General features: G+C 43.0%; 1 protein-coding gene across 1 annotated transcript; it reads left to right on the top strand.

The window, feature by feature from the left end:
* Positions 1-8,661: 8,661 nt before the first annotated feature.
* LSM8 (LSM8 homolog, U6 small nuclear RNA associated) lies at positions 8,662-14,333 on the top strand. The gene is made up of 4 exons (XM_035544179.2): positions 8,662-8,812; positions 9,314-9,354; positions 11,648-11,775; positions 14,082-14,333. Exons 1-4 carry the CDS (start codon positions 8,782-8,784, stop codon positions 14,170-14,172), a joined length of 291 nt encoding a protein of 96 aa, XP_035400072.1. The 5' UTR covers positions 8,662-8,781; the 3' UTR covers positions 14,173-14,333.
* The last annotated feature ends 33 nt before the right edge of the window (positions 14,334-14,366 follow it).

The raw sequence follows: 14,366 nt of genomic DNA, 5'->3' as shown, positions 1-14,366 counted from the left end.
GAAAGGCTGTCAGAAGGATTAAATAATGAAATGCATGGGATTTGGGGATGCTTAGTTCTCTTCTGCAGAATGTGCTGTCTGCTTCCTCTTCTCTGGTACGTACCACTCCATTTTCCCAACCTCAGGTGCTATTTTTTCTTGAGCAGCAACTGGGCAATGCAATTCTTGCTGAGCAGGCTGACAGATGTTCACAACTTGGGAGGTTTTGCTGTAAGAAATTTCTTAAATCTCCTGTTCTCTCAATCAGATCATTACATCAGAGTTTCAGCTTTCAAGAAAGCCTGAACAGTAGGTGTTACACCTTTCTCCATCAGATATGACAGGGAACCCATTAGATCTTGGCATGCCATAGCGCAGTGGTACTGGACAGGCCTTTCTTCTCCTGAGAACTCTACAAAGCCATTTCACTTTTTAGCATGACTGTCTCCATAAAACCTGTCTGCTTCTTAATAACTAAGAAAAGCAAAGCCACCAGAAGCTGGTATGTTCTGGGAGATGTAAAGCTGATAAACAATACAGAGTGACAGCAGCAACAGATCGTTCACTCATCCATTCCACCAGACCTAGGCCAGATAACAAGTTTACACACAGTAACTGCTTGCAAATACACCCTACAACTACCATTGCAGGGTTTCCTTCCCTGACACACAATAAGGAAGCAGAAGAGTGTGCAGAGACACTCCAGGGCATGATTAGTTGGTTATACACTCTGTAGAAAGCATAACATGCAGCAATCGTTTGCCCCAGTAACCTTGATGTATGGAGAATCAATTAAATACATAAAATGATTTTAATTACAGGAGTAAATGTTATTATCAAGCTGTATGCTAGACAATGTAAGAGAAAAGGAAATCCTTATTATAAAGGTTTCTTTTTTCTTCAGATATTTGAGAGCTTAATGGCCATTATGCTTATATCCAGTTATTTAGTCTGTCCTCATGAGCAGATCTGCAGCAACTAAAGAGAAGAAACAGGCAAAAGGGTAGCTAGCTGCAGGTTTCTGATCCTAAAATCAACATTGTATTGGCAACTAAAGGTACCAGGATTAAAATTTCTGTGGCCTAATATAAGTGTTAATGTATAAAATATCCGTGTCTGAGCTGGTCACCTTACCAGCTCATAGCCCTTTATACATATGTCTCTCCCCATGCAAGGAGATCTTTAGTGAAAAATGCATCTCATCCTATGGTAGAAAACTAATTAATTTTCTCTGTAAAGAAGACTAGGGTGACATGCTCGGATTTAAATACTGAATTTCTTCTACACATAAAGTTAGGACTCAAGAGATCTTGACCAGCTAGAGAGAATGGATACTCAAAGCAGTTTACTCATTTTATCTTAAATGCTACTGGATTTCTGGAAAGAGCTTGTAATACAACCAGAAGCTAAGATTTCCCTCTACTGGACAAGTAGTTTAACCACAGTTTCAGACTCGATGGTAATTCACTAGCCAAATAGATTGATATTTCCTCTGCTCGTGGCACAGCTTTAATAAAAGGACAAATTATGCCCCCTAATTAACACCTAATACCAAACTTGCTACTGAGAGAGGTGAAAGACATCAGATTTTTATTTATTTATTTTCAAAAAGATGAGGAAATTAGATCAGAGTTTTTCTCTATGGAGGTTATTACATGAGAGGAGAATGATACTAGCAGTGGTTTCAAACAGAAGGCTGAAACTATCTTAGGACTCTGAGAAGATGGGCATAGCTGCTTGCCTTCAGAAAAACCTGGGGAGAGTCTGTGTGGATGAGGTCGGGATTTCTGTTTTCAGAGTTCCTTTATATCAAGCATGCCAGCTGTCATTAAGCATCTAATTCGGTAAAGCCTGGGTACTTAGTTTCAGCAGCCCAGATCTAAGCCTCATTCTTTGGCTTTTAGCTTTTCTTCACAAAATAAGAGAAATAGGCCTTCTCTGTTTTTCAGGGATACTGTTAAAATAAACAAGGTACCAGATTCTTACAGGATCAAGTATTGAGAAAATGTGGCTGTGCGAGTATTTAAGATTTTATCATGCATCCTCATATCCTAATGAGCTCATATTCCTGGCCTTTGAAAACACCAATCTTTAGAGGAAAGATGAAAAAGAAAATGTCAAACCAAAACAAAAATAAAAAGATCTTCAGCCTCTTACTTGGAATATATAGAAAAGATCTTCAGCCTCTTACATGGAATATATAATAACTACTTCCAATCCTGGTATAAGATTTAGTGGCAGCTGTTAAGCTTTTTATAATAAGAGCTTAAGAGAATGGGTCTCATGTAATGCCCAATTTCAAACACATTTTATAGTCTCCAATATCTCTTGTCATGTTTCTGATAAAGCATAGACATTAGACAAATTCCCGAGAGGCTCGTCTGGTGCCATTGCCTTCAGAGGTGCCAGGAGATGTCTGTCTACTTTTCCTGGCTACTTTAACTTTAAATACTTCATTTTGCTTTCTCTGCAGTTGTAATGTTGTTCACGTGAAATGAAACAATCAGCACTCTGGAAGGTGATGAAACAATAGCAGTCTATTGTCCAGAAGCAGTACTTCCTACAGGGATTAAAACGTGGGCTGGATAAATTCCAGTTTGCACCTTTTGCCAGTTTGTCCCTAGTATCTTTACTAAAACAAAAGAAAGTTGGACCTGTACTGGCAGGGACAATCTAAACTCTAAGCAGCATCTATACAGTAAAATAATAAATAAATAAATAAACCCCTACAAAAATATTTTTACGGTTGAAAAGCAAATATGCAGAAGTCAGGGAACACAGAACTGAGACGTTTAAAGTAAAACCAATTTGCCCTAATTTACATGATCTGAGGCTTCTTTTTAATAGGATTCAATCAGTCAATGAGAAGAAAAGTTGACACCTCATCCATGTTGAGTTATTCAGTTGCTTCTACAAAATGCAGAATAAAATAAACAACTTTGAATTTTTAGTTCGTATTTTAAACAGACACAGACACACAGACACAGACACAGATTTCTAGGTTGGAAGAGACCTCAAGATCATCGAGTCCAACCTCCGACCTAACACTAAGTACTCCACTAAACCATATCACTAAGCTCTACATCTAAACGTCTTTTAAAGACCTCCAGGGATGGTGACTCCACCACCTCCCTGGGCAGCCCGTTCCAATGCTTAATAACCCTTTCGGTAAAGAAGTACTTCCTAACATCCAACCTAAAACTCCCCTGTCGCAACTTTCGCCCATTCCCCCTCGTCCTGTCACCAGGCACGTGGGAGAACAGACCAACCCCCACCTCTCTACAGCCTCCTTTAAGGTAACTGTAGAGAGCGATAAGGTCGCCCCTGAGCCTCCTCTTCTCCAGCCTGAACAAGCCCAGCTCCCTCAGCCGCTCCTCATAAGACTTGTTCTCCAGACCCCTCACCAGCTTGGTCGCCCTTCTCTGGACTCGCTGACCCACAGTAATCTTTTGCTCATTAAAGGTCATTCACATATTAAAAAACACACCCATCAAAATGGAAAAGTATGGAAATGTAGGATTTGGTCTCCCCCCCCAGGTGCACTGGCCATGAACCTATGGATAATAGTTTTGGTGACCCAGATGGGACCCTAAATAGCTTTGCCCAGTACAACTTGTCACCATTGGTGTCAGAGGGGAGGACACCAGTGATCTGACTGCAGTCCAGCCTCAACCCACCAAAAGTCCGGGGCCAGTACAGCAGCACAACGCTTTAAGGAATCCACCGAACATCAGGGGGATAAGGGGGAAGTGACTGGACTGGTGAGTATGGTTTACATCTTGCTATGGGTATTTGGAGAGCAGATCATCAGCCTCACAAGTAGACACTGTGGTTCAGCAGGAACAGGATACAGACTCATGAGGCACCTGACCTGACTGGTTGGTTAAAGATAAAGCCGAGAGTGAGAACCCACTGAAGGGAAAATAGGAAGCAGTCAGTCCAAAATCTCCCCTTCCTCCACCATTGGATGCATCCTTAAAAATTGGTCTAAATTTGGTGGTGACTCCGTGACAAAGAGTAAATGAAGCAATATTGTAATCAACATAAACTGGACAATGGGGAACAACGGCCATAAAATGGATCCTTGAATTACAATACTGCACTGCAATTGATGTTATTTTGCTGTCAGGAATGAAAATGGGATGAGGTGATGCATGTTAGTGGTTTTATGTGATTGTATTGGTACCTGAAAAGTCAGTCTGAGTGCAGATTGTGGGAAGATCATATTATGCTATGTGCTGGAAAAAAAGGGGTGCTGGTGGTGAATAATAACCCCCCTAAAATTTATGCAGATCTAGAAGAAGTTGTTATTGGTACCCTTGGTACCACTGCCATATAATCCAGGGGAGGACTCAGATATTTCCCCAACTTCCAAAGCTCGTGTGGGGACATCAGCGTTCTCTCCTGAGGCCCAGGGTGATTCCAATTTTAGCCCAATAGCACATCACGCTCAACAGAAAATGGGGCCAGTTATCCAGGCTCCACTAAGACAGGTGGCGGGACCATGGGGAGAACTTGTTTCTGTTCATGTTCTGTTTACATCGGATTTGTTAAATTGGAAACAATCTGTTGGATCTTACAGGGGTAATCCAGCAGCAATGCACAAGTTGTTAAAAACTATTATGATTACTCTTAATCCCAACTGGGAGGATATGCAAGCTGACCGCATATATATGACCGCAGAGAATGAAAGGAGAATGATTTTAGAGAAAGCTCAGGAGGGGACGAGGCAGAGGTACCCATGGGGAGAGGTAGAGGAATTATTACCAGTTAGGAAAGATCCTAAGTGGGACCCAAATACCAATAGAACAATATTGATAATTAATCCTAGAGGCTAGAAAACTCACTCTGCGACAACCCTTGATGGTATTTGTGCTGCATGCAGTGCTAGCTGTAATGGAAGCCAAAGGAAACTGATGACTATCCCCAAGCTAGATGGCTAAATATCAAGCTGTACTAGTGACCAAGGAGACATAAAGTTGTCTATGGTCATCACCCTGAACCTGGCTATGCTCCTTCCAGCCTTGGAGACAGGGGAAATCCAACATGACTGCATGGGTATCATCGAGCACACTTATGCCAGCCGAGGATGAGCCGATTGCTAATGCAGACCTTGAGTATTTTAGAGTATTTTACAGACAGTGGTAGTTTTATGGAAAATGAACAGCGTAAAGCACAATATGCAGTAGTAACCCCTTGGGACACTGTAGAAGCAAAGTCACTACCTCATAATACCTCAGCACAAAAAGCTGAACTAATTGCCTTGACTAGGGCCTTGGAATTAGCAGAAGGAAAACCCCTCAATGTCTATACAAATTCTAAATATGCCTCCAGGGTTTTGCATGCTCACAGAGCCATCTGGAGGGCTACTGACAACAGCTGGAGGACCAATTAAGTACGGTCCAGAAATTTTACAGTTGTTAGAGGCCCAAAGCTGCAGCAGTAATGCACCGTAAGGCTCATCAAAAGGGTGATCACAACATAATAAAAGGGAACAGGAAAGCTGACTTAGCAGCCAAGGAAGCAGCTAGAAGAGCACCAGGAGAGGTATGTTAGTCCCCTGTGCAAAGACTTCACTCAGTCCACCAGAATATACAACTCAAGAGGTCCGACTAGCCAAAAAACTAAAATGCACAAAGCAGAAAGATGGATGGAGACCCCCAATGCACAGATACTGATAAAAAAAGTTATGAATAAACAGTTAATGAAAAATTTATATGAAGGGACAGACTTTGCCACTGATGTCGTGGTAACCTGAAGAGCTTTGCAATAGGACCAACAGTGCAAGCTATCACAAACCAAGCAGCGTGAAGGTGCCCCCTGTGCTGTGCAAACAACCCCAAGATCCAGCCAAAGCCACTGCCAAGGGTGACAAGGAAAGGGATGAAACTTGAGAGTACTAGCAAGTGAACTTTTCCAAATTGCCTTGACAAGGATCATATCGGTAACTCCTGGTGCTGGTGGACACATCCACTGGATAGCCTTCCCATGCCAAACTAATAAAGCTAGGGAGATTGTAAAGGCTTTGCTGAAAGAAAAAATCCCTCATTTTAGAATACCAGGGGGACTCTCTTCAGACAACGGACCTCACTTTATATGAAAGTGGTTCAAGGAATACTGAGAATGGTACACGTTAGGGGGGTCTTAAATACTCCTTGGGGACCACAAGGACAAGTAGAAAGAATGAATCAAAAACTGCAAAAGCAGTTAACTAAATTTCATCAAGAAGCTCAACTGAAATGGCTGGAGGCCCTACCTTTGTTGGGCTTTGTTGGGAGTTAGGATAGCCCCCAGAGTTAGGGAAAAAGTTAGCCCCTTTGAACTGTTATATGGCAAACCCTACCGTGTAAATTGGTGATAGAAGGGAGTCAAATGCATGTAAGGGGGGAAGGCTGGATGAGACAATATTTGCTGGCTTTGTCTGCCGTGTTGTCCTTTCTTCATAGATATGTACAGGAGCGAATACTGGTTCCACTGGATGTACTGGTGCATCCATTCCGACCTGGACATCAGGTACTGATCTGAACGTGGAAAAATGAGCTTCCAAAGGAAAAGTGGAATAGATCTTACACTGTCTTGCTCCACACCCACACTGCAATCAAAGTGGAAGGGATCAAACTGTGGATTTGATACACCTGCATAAAAGCAGCAGCACCACAAAGGGAAAAGTGGGACATAACCATCAGAAGAAGGAGCACAAAAAACTTTGTGGCAAGATGAACCAACTGAGAACTTGAAACTGCTGTTTAAAAGGACAAAATGATTTTTATTCCAGTTATATTTTCCATAGTGGGACTGACCTACAGTTCCAATCCTTGGACACAGAATTCTACAGTTCAATTAGCTTTAAACTTAATCCATTTTGCAAATACGTCATCTTATTGGGTGTGCACCCATGTACCTGTCTTGGTAAATGAGAGAAGTCCCATGTGTGCTGTACCCCTCACTGTGAATAAGACAGACGTGTGGCAATTAACAAACTCAAGCAATGCTAGTATCTCCTCTCCATCAGTTTCCCTTTCTCCCTGTGTATCCTATTGAAAGGGAAAATCTGTCATGTATATATATACTCAGTTAAGAGGACCAATAGGAAGCATGCCACCCAGGGATCGTATGTAGGTTCCTGGAATTTGACCGCACGATGTAAAACTGTTATTACAGTTGAAAATACCAATTACACTATCATAAGAAATTACGGAAATAGAAGCAGGCCTATCAGCCTCCGCTGGTGGATAGCCCCAGGAGGAGTGTATTGGCTCTGGCCCACAGGCACGTAAAGCAATTCTCCCTGGATGGTACGGGGCCAGTGCCCTGGGAGCCTTGGTTACACGTTAGACTCCATGACCACTCAGACATAAGGGGCTGGGTAAGATCACAGGCTGTCTTTATAACACCTTGGGAAAAATGAGAAATTTATAATCCCCCTTCAGACAGAAATATCTGGTTTCAGGCTTTCTCCCCTCATTGGGAAGAACAGAACTTGAGAGGGCAATAGTAAGTACTTCTGCAACACTAGAAATTATAAGCAATGCCACCACCAATATGCTTCGTCGAATACAAACAGAAATAACAGAGGTATCCCAAGTAGTCTTGGAAAATCGTTTTGCCTTAGACACGCTACTTGCAGCTCAGGGATGTGTCTGTGTTGTGATAAACCACAGCTGCTGTGTCTATGTGAGTGAGCAGCAGCAACTTCAAACAGACATTAAGCAAATCTGGCAAGCATCCCATTTGTTTCAAGTGTCTCAGGATGCAGCCATTAACAGCGGACTAGATTTCTGCTAGCTCGTGTCATGATTACCAATCGTTTTCTTGTTAAAAAAAATAAAAATCTCTTTTTACTTCTTATATTAATTGTAGCTACAGTAGTCATATGTAGTTGTGCCTTGCGGTGTACACCTAGCTCTCTGAACTCATGTATTTGGGCCCTCACTACAAGAAGGACATCGAGGCCCTGGAATGTGTCCAGAAAAGGGCTACAAAACTGGTGAGGGGCCTGGAACACAGGTCCTGTGAGGAGCGGCTGAAGGAACTGGGGTTGTTTAGTCTGGAGAAGAGGAGGCTCACGGGAGACCTTATTGCTCTCTACAGCTACCTGAAAGGAAGGTGTGGGGAGCTGGGGGTTGGCCTCCTCTCACAGGTAACTAGTGACAGGATTGGAGGGAATGGCCTCACGTTGTGCCAGGGAATGTTTAGGTTGGAAATTAGGAGACATTTCTTCTCAGAAAGAGCAGTCAGACATTGGAGCTGGTTGCCCAGGGAGGTGGTGGCATCACCGTCCCTGGGGGTGTTCAAGGAAAGGTTGGACCTGGCACTTAGGGACGTGGGTTAGTGAGTGACATTGGTGGTAGGGGGATGGTTGGGCCAGATGATCTTGGAGGGCTTTTCCAGCCTTAATGATTCTGTGATTCTATGTAGTGACACAGAGCACTTCTTAACACGTGCAGAAATGCACGGGGTGAGAACCACAAGGCCTCAGAACACGGCTCCTGGTGCCAAGGGGGGATGCTGCACTGTGGCGCGGAAGCAGACCCCGCCCCCCCGCAGCGGCGAGGAGCCGAAGCGGGAGGCGCGTGAGCAGTGCCCCCGCTCCCCTCTCCCCGGACGGAACCATCTGCTGGGCGACGGGGGGAGGCAGCCCAATCCCCCCGCGCCACACCCGGCGCGCTTCACTTGGCTCATTCCCGGCCCCTCACCTGGAGCGCCGCGCCTGCGCGGCGGGGCTGCGCGGCATCGGTGCGCGCCGGAAGTGGACGGCGCCGGCTGCGGCGGGCGGGAGGCGCAGAGGCAGGAGCGGCCGCCATGACGTCCGCGTTGGAGGGCTACATCAACCGCATCCGGGGGGCCGGGGGGGCCCGCTTTTATTTTATTTTATTGCGTTTTAATCTGAGCGGCTGCGGTCATAGCAGTACGGGGGTGAAACGAGGCCGTTCGGGTGTGGGGTCGCCAGAGGGGGGCGGCCGGGCCGCCAGCGGGGGTGCGAGCGGCAGGCCGGGTTCGTCACAAAGCTGTTGGTGGCGTTTGCGCTTGGGGCAGCGCAGGCAGTAGTGGGAAGAGACTTGAGGTCTAATCTGTGGCCTGCCTTTAGTAATAAAAAGTAGCAGCAGTAATAGCCCGGTCTTGTCTGTACACAACTTGGGTGAAGTCAGACTTTAAAGCAGGCTGCCGAAACGTATTTTCAAGTTTTCTTACCAGCTCTGCTGCCTTTTTGATTTTAAAAGGCCTCTGAGAAGCTTTTCTGGTTCTTCTAAAAACCTATTGCATATGGGTGTTACAGAAAATGTTAATAGTGTTGTTTCAGACGTCTCTGAATGTTTCCTTAATGAGCTACCAGGTACTGTCGCAGTAATAACTTCTGATGGAAGAATGATTGTGGTGAGATTTCTGGTTTTTTTTTCACATCTTATTTTACCCCCACAGAGGCTTGCTTGTCAGCTTTGTCCGTTGCTAAACTCGTACGTGCAAATATGCTAACTTTTTGTCAAGTAGCTGTTTACGCACCAGAAAGTGCACTTCTTTTTCTGTTCAGCTGTTTGGTTCCTCTCTAAAACGTCCTCCTCGTTCAGCAAGCTCTTCAACTTTCATGTTAAAAGCACTTCTTCTGTACAGCTACAGAAAAAATCATCCCATAATTGTCGAAGAACTGTAGTGGGATTCTGTTTAAGCCTGAAAAACTGAGAACTGGGAAACTGTTCTATATTAGACTGTCTAATGTTCTGGTTTTGTTGTTTCTATATTATTTATTTTCTTGCATTCCTTTTTCCCCCCTATGTTTTATCCTTTCCTACTTTCAGTTTCACTTAGTGGTGTGATCATTGCACAAAGATTGAATCTTCCTGTCTGTATTAGCTTAGAGTGGCCTCTGGAAAGGGGAAACTGTATTTTTAGTAAAAATGTAATAGTTTCACCAAAAATCATAGAACCGCAGAATGGTTTGGGTTGGAAGGGACCTTAAAGGTCACCCAGTTCCAACCCCCTGCCATAGGCAGGGACACCACCCACCAGACCAGGTTGCCCAAAGCCCCATCCAGCCTGGCCTTGAGCACCTCCAGGGACGGGGCATCCACAGCTTCTCTGGGCAGCCTGTGCCAGTGCCTCACCACCCTCTGAGTGAAGAATTTCTTCCTCATATCTAATCTAAACCTACCCTCTTCTAGTTTAAAGCCATTCCCCCTTGTCCTATCACTACATTCCCTGACAAAGAGTCCCTCCCGAGCTTTCCTGCAGGCCCCTTTTTGGTACTGGAAGACTGCTGTAAGATCTGGCCAGAGCTTTCTTTTCTCCAGGCTGAACGTTAACTCCCTCAGCCTGTCTTCATAGGAGAGGTGCTCCAGGCTCCGATCATCCTCGTGGGCCTCCTCTGGACCTGCTCCAACAGGCCCATGTCCTTGCTCCAGAGCTGCACACAGTGCTCCAGGTGGGGTCTCACGAGAGCAGAGAGGCAGAATCACCTCCCTCGCCCCGCTGGCCACGCCACTTTTGCTGCAGCCCAGGACACAGTTGCCTTTCTGGGCTGCAGGCGCACATTGCTGCTTCGTGTTGAGCTTCTCATCAACCAGCACCCCCAGGTCATCTCCTCAGAGCTGCTCTCAATCCATTTTCTGCCCAGCCTGTATTTGTGCTTGGGACTTCCCTGACCCAGGTGCAGAACCTTGCACTTGGCCTTGAACTCCATGGGATTTGTGCAGCCCCACCTCAAGCCTCTCCAGGTCTCTCTGGATGGCATCCCTTCCCTCCAGCGTGTCTGGCTGGAGTCTGTTTAACTTTGTGATACGATGCAAGATACTTCCTACCACAAAGACTTGAATGGAATTAGTGTATGACGTATTTCTGTGTGGGTAGATGGTGTAAGCGTTTATTATTGCTGTCTGAATTATAGTGTCTTACATGAGTGTGGTGGTTTCATGGAGAGCTGAGCTCCACGAAATCCCTCTCTCGCTCCCCCTCTTGAAATGAAGATGGGGAGAATAGCAGGTGAAAAAAGGCTCATGGGTTAAAACGAGGAGGAAAAGGAGAAAACAATTATTCTCTATATATATTCTCAGTGTAGTGAGTTTAAATTTCTTAATTATTAATGATAAATTACACAAATCAATTATGTTACCATTTTCCCAAACTCTTGTTGAAGTAGCACAGAAATTTTTCCTTTTGTGTGTTTTGCATTTTTGTTGAGTAATGTTGTGGAACCAAGCTAACCTTTAAAGAAACGTCACTTAAAATCGCATATTAGAAATGGTTTCAGTACTGGTTAATGTAAGAATCTAACTTTTATGTTATTTGGCTTTATTTTTCTCATTTGATTTCTAGACATTTCACTATAAGGAAGACAAAAATAGTGTAGAAACAGTAAAATTACCTGTTGAGAGGACCTCATTGGTATGAGGGAAACTTTTGTTTTTTCTAATACTAAATAATATAGCTGTTAGCATGACCACGCAGTAAATAAAGATACCTTTTCGTGAAATTAATCACCATTTTCAAAGTTTTGTTCTCCAGCTGTTTGTGTCTAAACCTCGCAATAAGACCCAAGTAGAGCAGCTGCTCTCCAGTACCTTGGTATTGCCCCTTTGCTGTTTAAGAAATCGTTGGGAGCAAGGATGTAAATTTAAAAGGCAATTGGAGTGCTTTATGTTTGTGTGCTTTTTTTTTTTTTTTTTTTTTTCCTTAGGGAACCCTCAAAGGTTTTGATCAGACCATTAACTTGATTTTGGATGAGAGCCATGAACGAGTGTTCAGTTCTTCACAAGGAGTTGAGCAAGTAGTGCTGGGATTGTACATTGTACGAGGTGATAATGTGTAAGTAGAGTAATTTTTTGTTTAATTCAATTTAAAAGAAAGTATGCATGTCTATATATTTACGTGCACGTTTATATATACATATGCAGCTGTGTCTGGATACATCTGGATCTTACATCCTTGTATCTGTGTGTAGCAGCTCTGATAGAGAGCTATCAAAGCTGAGGCACATTAAGCAGCAAAATATCTGCTGCTGTTGCAGAAGTGCCTGCATTTTAAAGTTAAGGTGTTGTTAGCCTAGAATTTCTGAGCTCTAAGTTAACCAGGTCACGTACTGATAGCAGTGTGGAAAAAGGGTCGGTACGAAGCTCAGCATTTTCCTTTCTTGAGTCTAGGCATTGTGTGTGTGCGTGTTCTTTATTCCAACCTGTGAACGGCAGGGTCTGTTGAGAGAGAAAAAGACAGAAGAATGAACAAGTGGTACAACAGAACTTGTGCGTAGTAGGTCGGTGATCTGGTATACAAGGTTAACTTTAATGGGATTTTTTTAGGCACACTAAGGGAGAGTTACGATGAGATGTTCACAGAGAACACTTGATAATCTGGAAAATGCTGGAAGGTTCTGGCTTGACAATGTAACAACCTGGCAGTCAGAGCTGATGTAGTAACAGATCAAGGTGGCAGTTGATATTTGATGTCAAATGATATGACAGAATGAGATCAAAACTCATCAAATGCAGAGCTGATGCCCCAGAGAGATGGGGAGGTTACAAGAGCAGTAGAAAGAAGGCCTGGTAAATGGGCCTGCTAGGAAGATGAATTTTGCAGCAGCTTTCTGAAACATGGCGAAAACTGAGTTTTGTTTTTTTATCACAACCGGAAAGAGCATTTTGCAGTGACCAACATGTGAGTCTGGATAGGAATTTTAATTGTCTACTTTCAACAGATAGTTCTAAGAAATGTCAAGACTTGGGTTTATATCTGGATGTGTTTATGTAACATCATTGAGAAAACATTATTTTACAAGGTCTTCATTGCTTTTGACGTAATCTTTTCAGCAAAAATAAATAAAATAAACATTCAGAAATGAACAAAGGTAGAGCTAAAGATGCTGCTCTAACAAAACCAAATCTTTTTTTTTTACTACGTTTTTTTCACCATACCAGGCTGCTGTGTTACTCAAATATACTTAAAACATTATTTCATAGAAAATATTCTGTGTTTTTTGTAAACTTAACAAATTCAGAAACATACTCATTAGAAGGGATAATCCTGTATTCCTGCAATTCCTAACATGCTGACCTTCAGCATTCTTATTAGGAGCAGGGGGTGGGAAGCAGCCAAGTAACAGCAACTTCAAAAAACAGCATCTCTGAGAAGGTGGAGAATCTACTGAAAAGTAAAATGAACAGTCAAGGGATAAAATGTTTGTAGGTATTTCAGTGTTAAAGATGCATACTAGAATCTTGTAGAGCGTATGCGCCATAAAGCAGAAAAACTCAGTGTGTTTCAGCAGCAGGTAAAGATTGTTAGGAGGAAGACAACTTCAGTTTTAGAAGCATTTGTTGAAATAGGAAAAATAAAAAAAGACTGTAGTACTAGGCAGTTGTGTGTAAAACAGTAGTAAAGATTGTGATGAAAAGCTGGTTAAAGAAGTGAACCTCTTAAATACATGTGTTTTTGTGGTATCAGAAGCAGAAATTAGGTTTCACGCTGGTCCATACTTGAATATTCAGTTAGCATAAGCAGTGTATGTTTCTGTTGTCAAAGCTGCCAGCACAGTGAGGATCTAATCAGTGGTAGAACTGAGAAAGCTGCTCAGCTGGCTAGGCTTCTGTTTCAAGGCAAGTCAAATTCCTCGGTCTCCACTGACAATCACGGGAACCTAGGCGCCTGTATTGGGATGTCTTACTCGCGAACTCAGTGCTACCCTCATCTCTAGCAACTTCTTCGTAAATGCCGATTTACCAGGGAGAAAGAATACTGGGGATCACTGGAAAGAAAATTAAAACAGCAAACAGTATGTCATTGCATAAGCACTTGGTATACCACCATCTTCAAGAGGGATGCAGTAGGAAAATGCACAAAGAGCAGAAGTTAGCATAGCTAGAGGTACGACATGTTTTCAGTCAAGGAAAATCTGAACAGGGAGGGTCTCTCTGGCTTGGAAAAGGCACAGCTATAGAGGTAACTGATTGCTGTGAAGTCAGGAATGGTATAAGGAGATGGGGGGATGCCATCAAAATTTGAAGTTCAAATCATAGACGTCTACAATTAAATTTAAAAAATAAAAACAGTCTTGGATTTCCTGATTTGTATCTGGGGATTTTAACAAATGGTAACCTGTTTTTTTTTTTTTTTTTCAGTGCTGTCATTGGTGAGATTGATGAAGAGACAGATTCAGCTCTTGATTTGGGGAACATTCGAGCAGAACCTTTAAATTCAGTTGTGCATTGAAAAGAAGAAAATGCACAGGGACTTTGTAAATCTTTGGTTGTACAGACCTATTTAACAACGTTGACAGTTTTTACAAATTGTGTGTAACTTTAGTCACCAGTTTTTTATTATGAATATGTTGTAGTTTCGCATGTAAATTAAAGTTTCTACGTTTTACTAAAGATTTTTTCATTGAGTTTACTTTGGATTTTCAT

Source organism: Cygnus atratus, chromosome 1, assembly GCF_013377495.2.
Source record: "Cygnus atratus isolate AKBS03 ecotype Queensland, Australia chromosome 1, CAtr_DNAZoo_HiC_assembly, whole genome shotgun sequence".
In the NCBI taxonomy this organism is placed as follows: domain Eukaryota; kingdom Metazoa; phylum Chordata; class Aves; order Anseriformes; family Anatidae; genus Cygnus; species Cygnus atratus.
Note: the sequence above shows the minus strand (reverse complement) of the source record. Positions and strands in the feature narration are given on the sequence as shown.

Coding starts and splice junctions, on each gene's coding strand:
- LSM8 (XM_035544179.2), top strand. CDS start 8,782: ATGACGTCCGCGTTGGAGGGCTACATCAACC. Junction 9,355..11,647: donor CTGATGGAAGAATGATTGTG/GTGAGATTTCTG, acceptor TTTTTTCCTTAG/GGAACCCTCAAAGGTTTTGA. Junction 11,776..14,081: donor ATTGTACGAGGTGATAATGT/GTAAGTAGAGTA, acceptor TTTTTTTTTCAG/TGCTGTCATTGGTGAGATTG.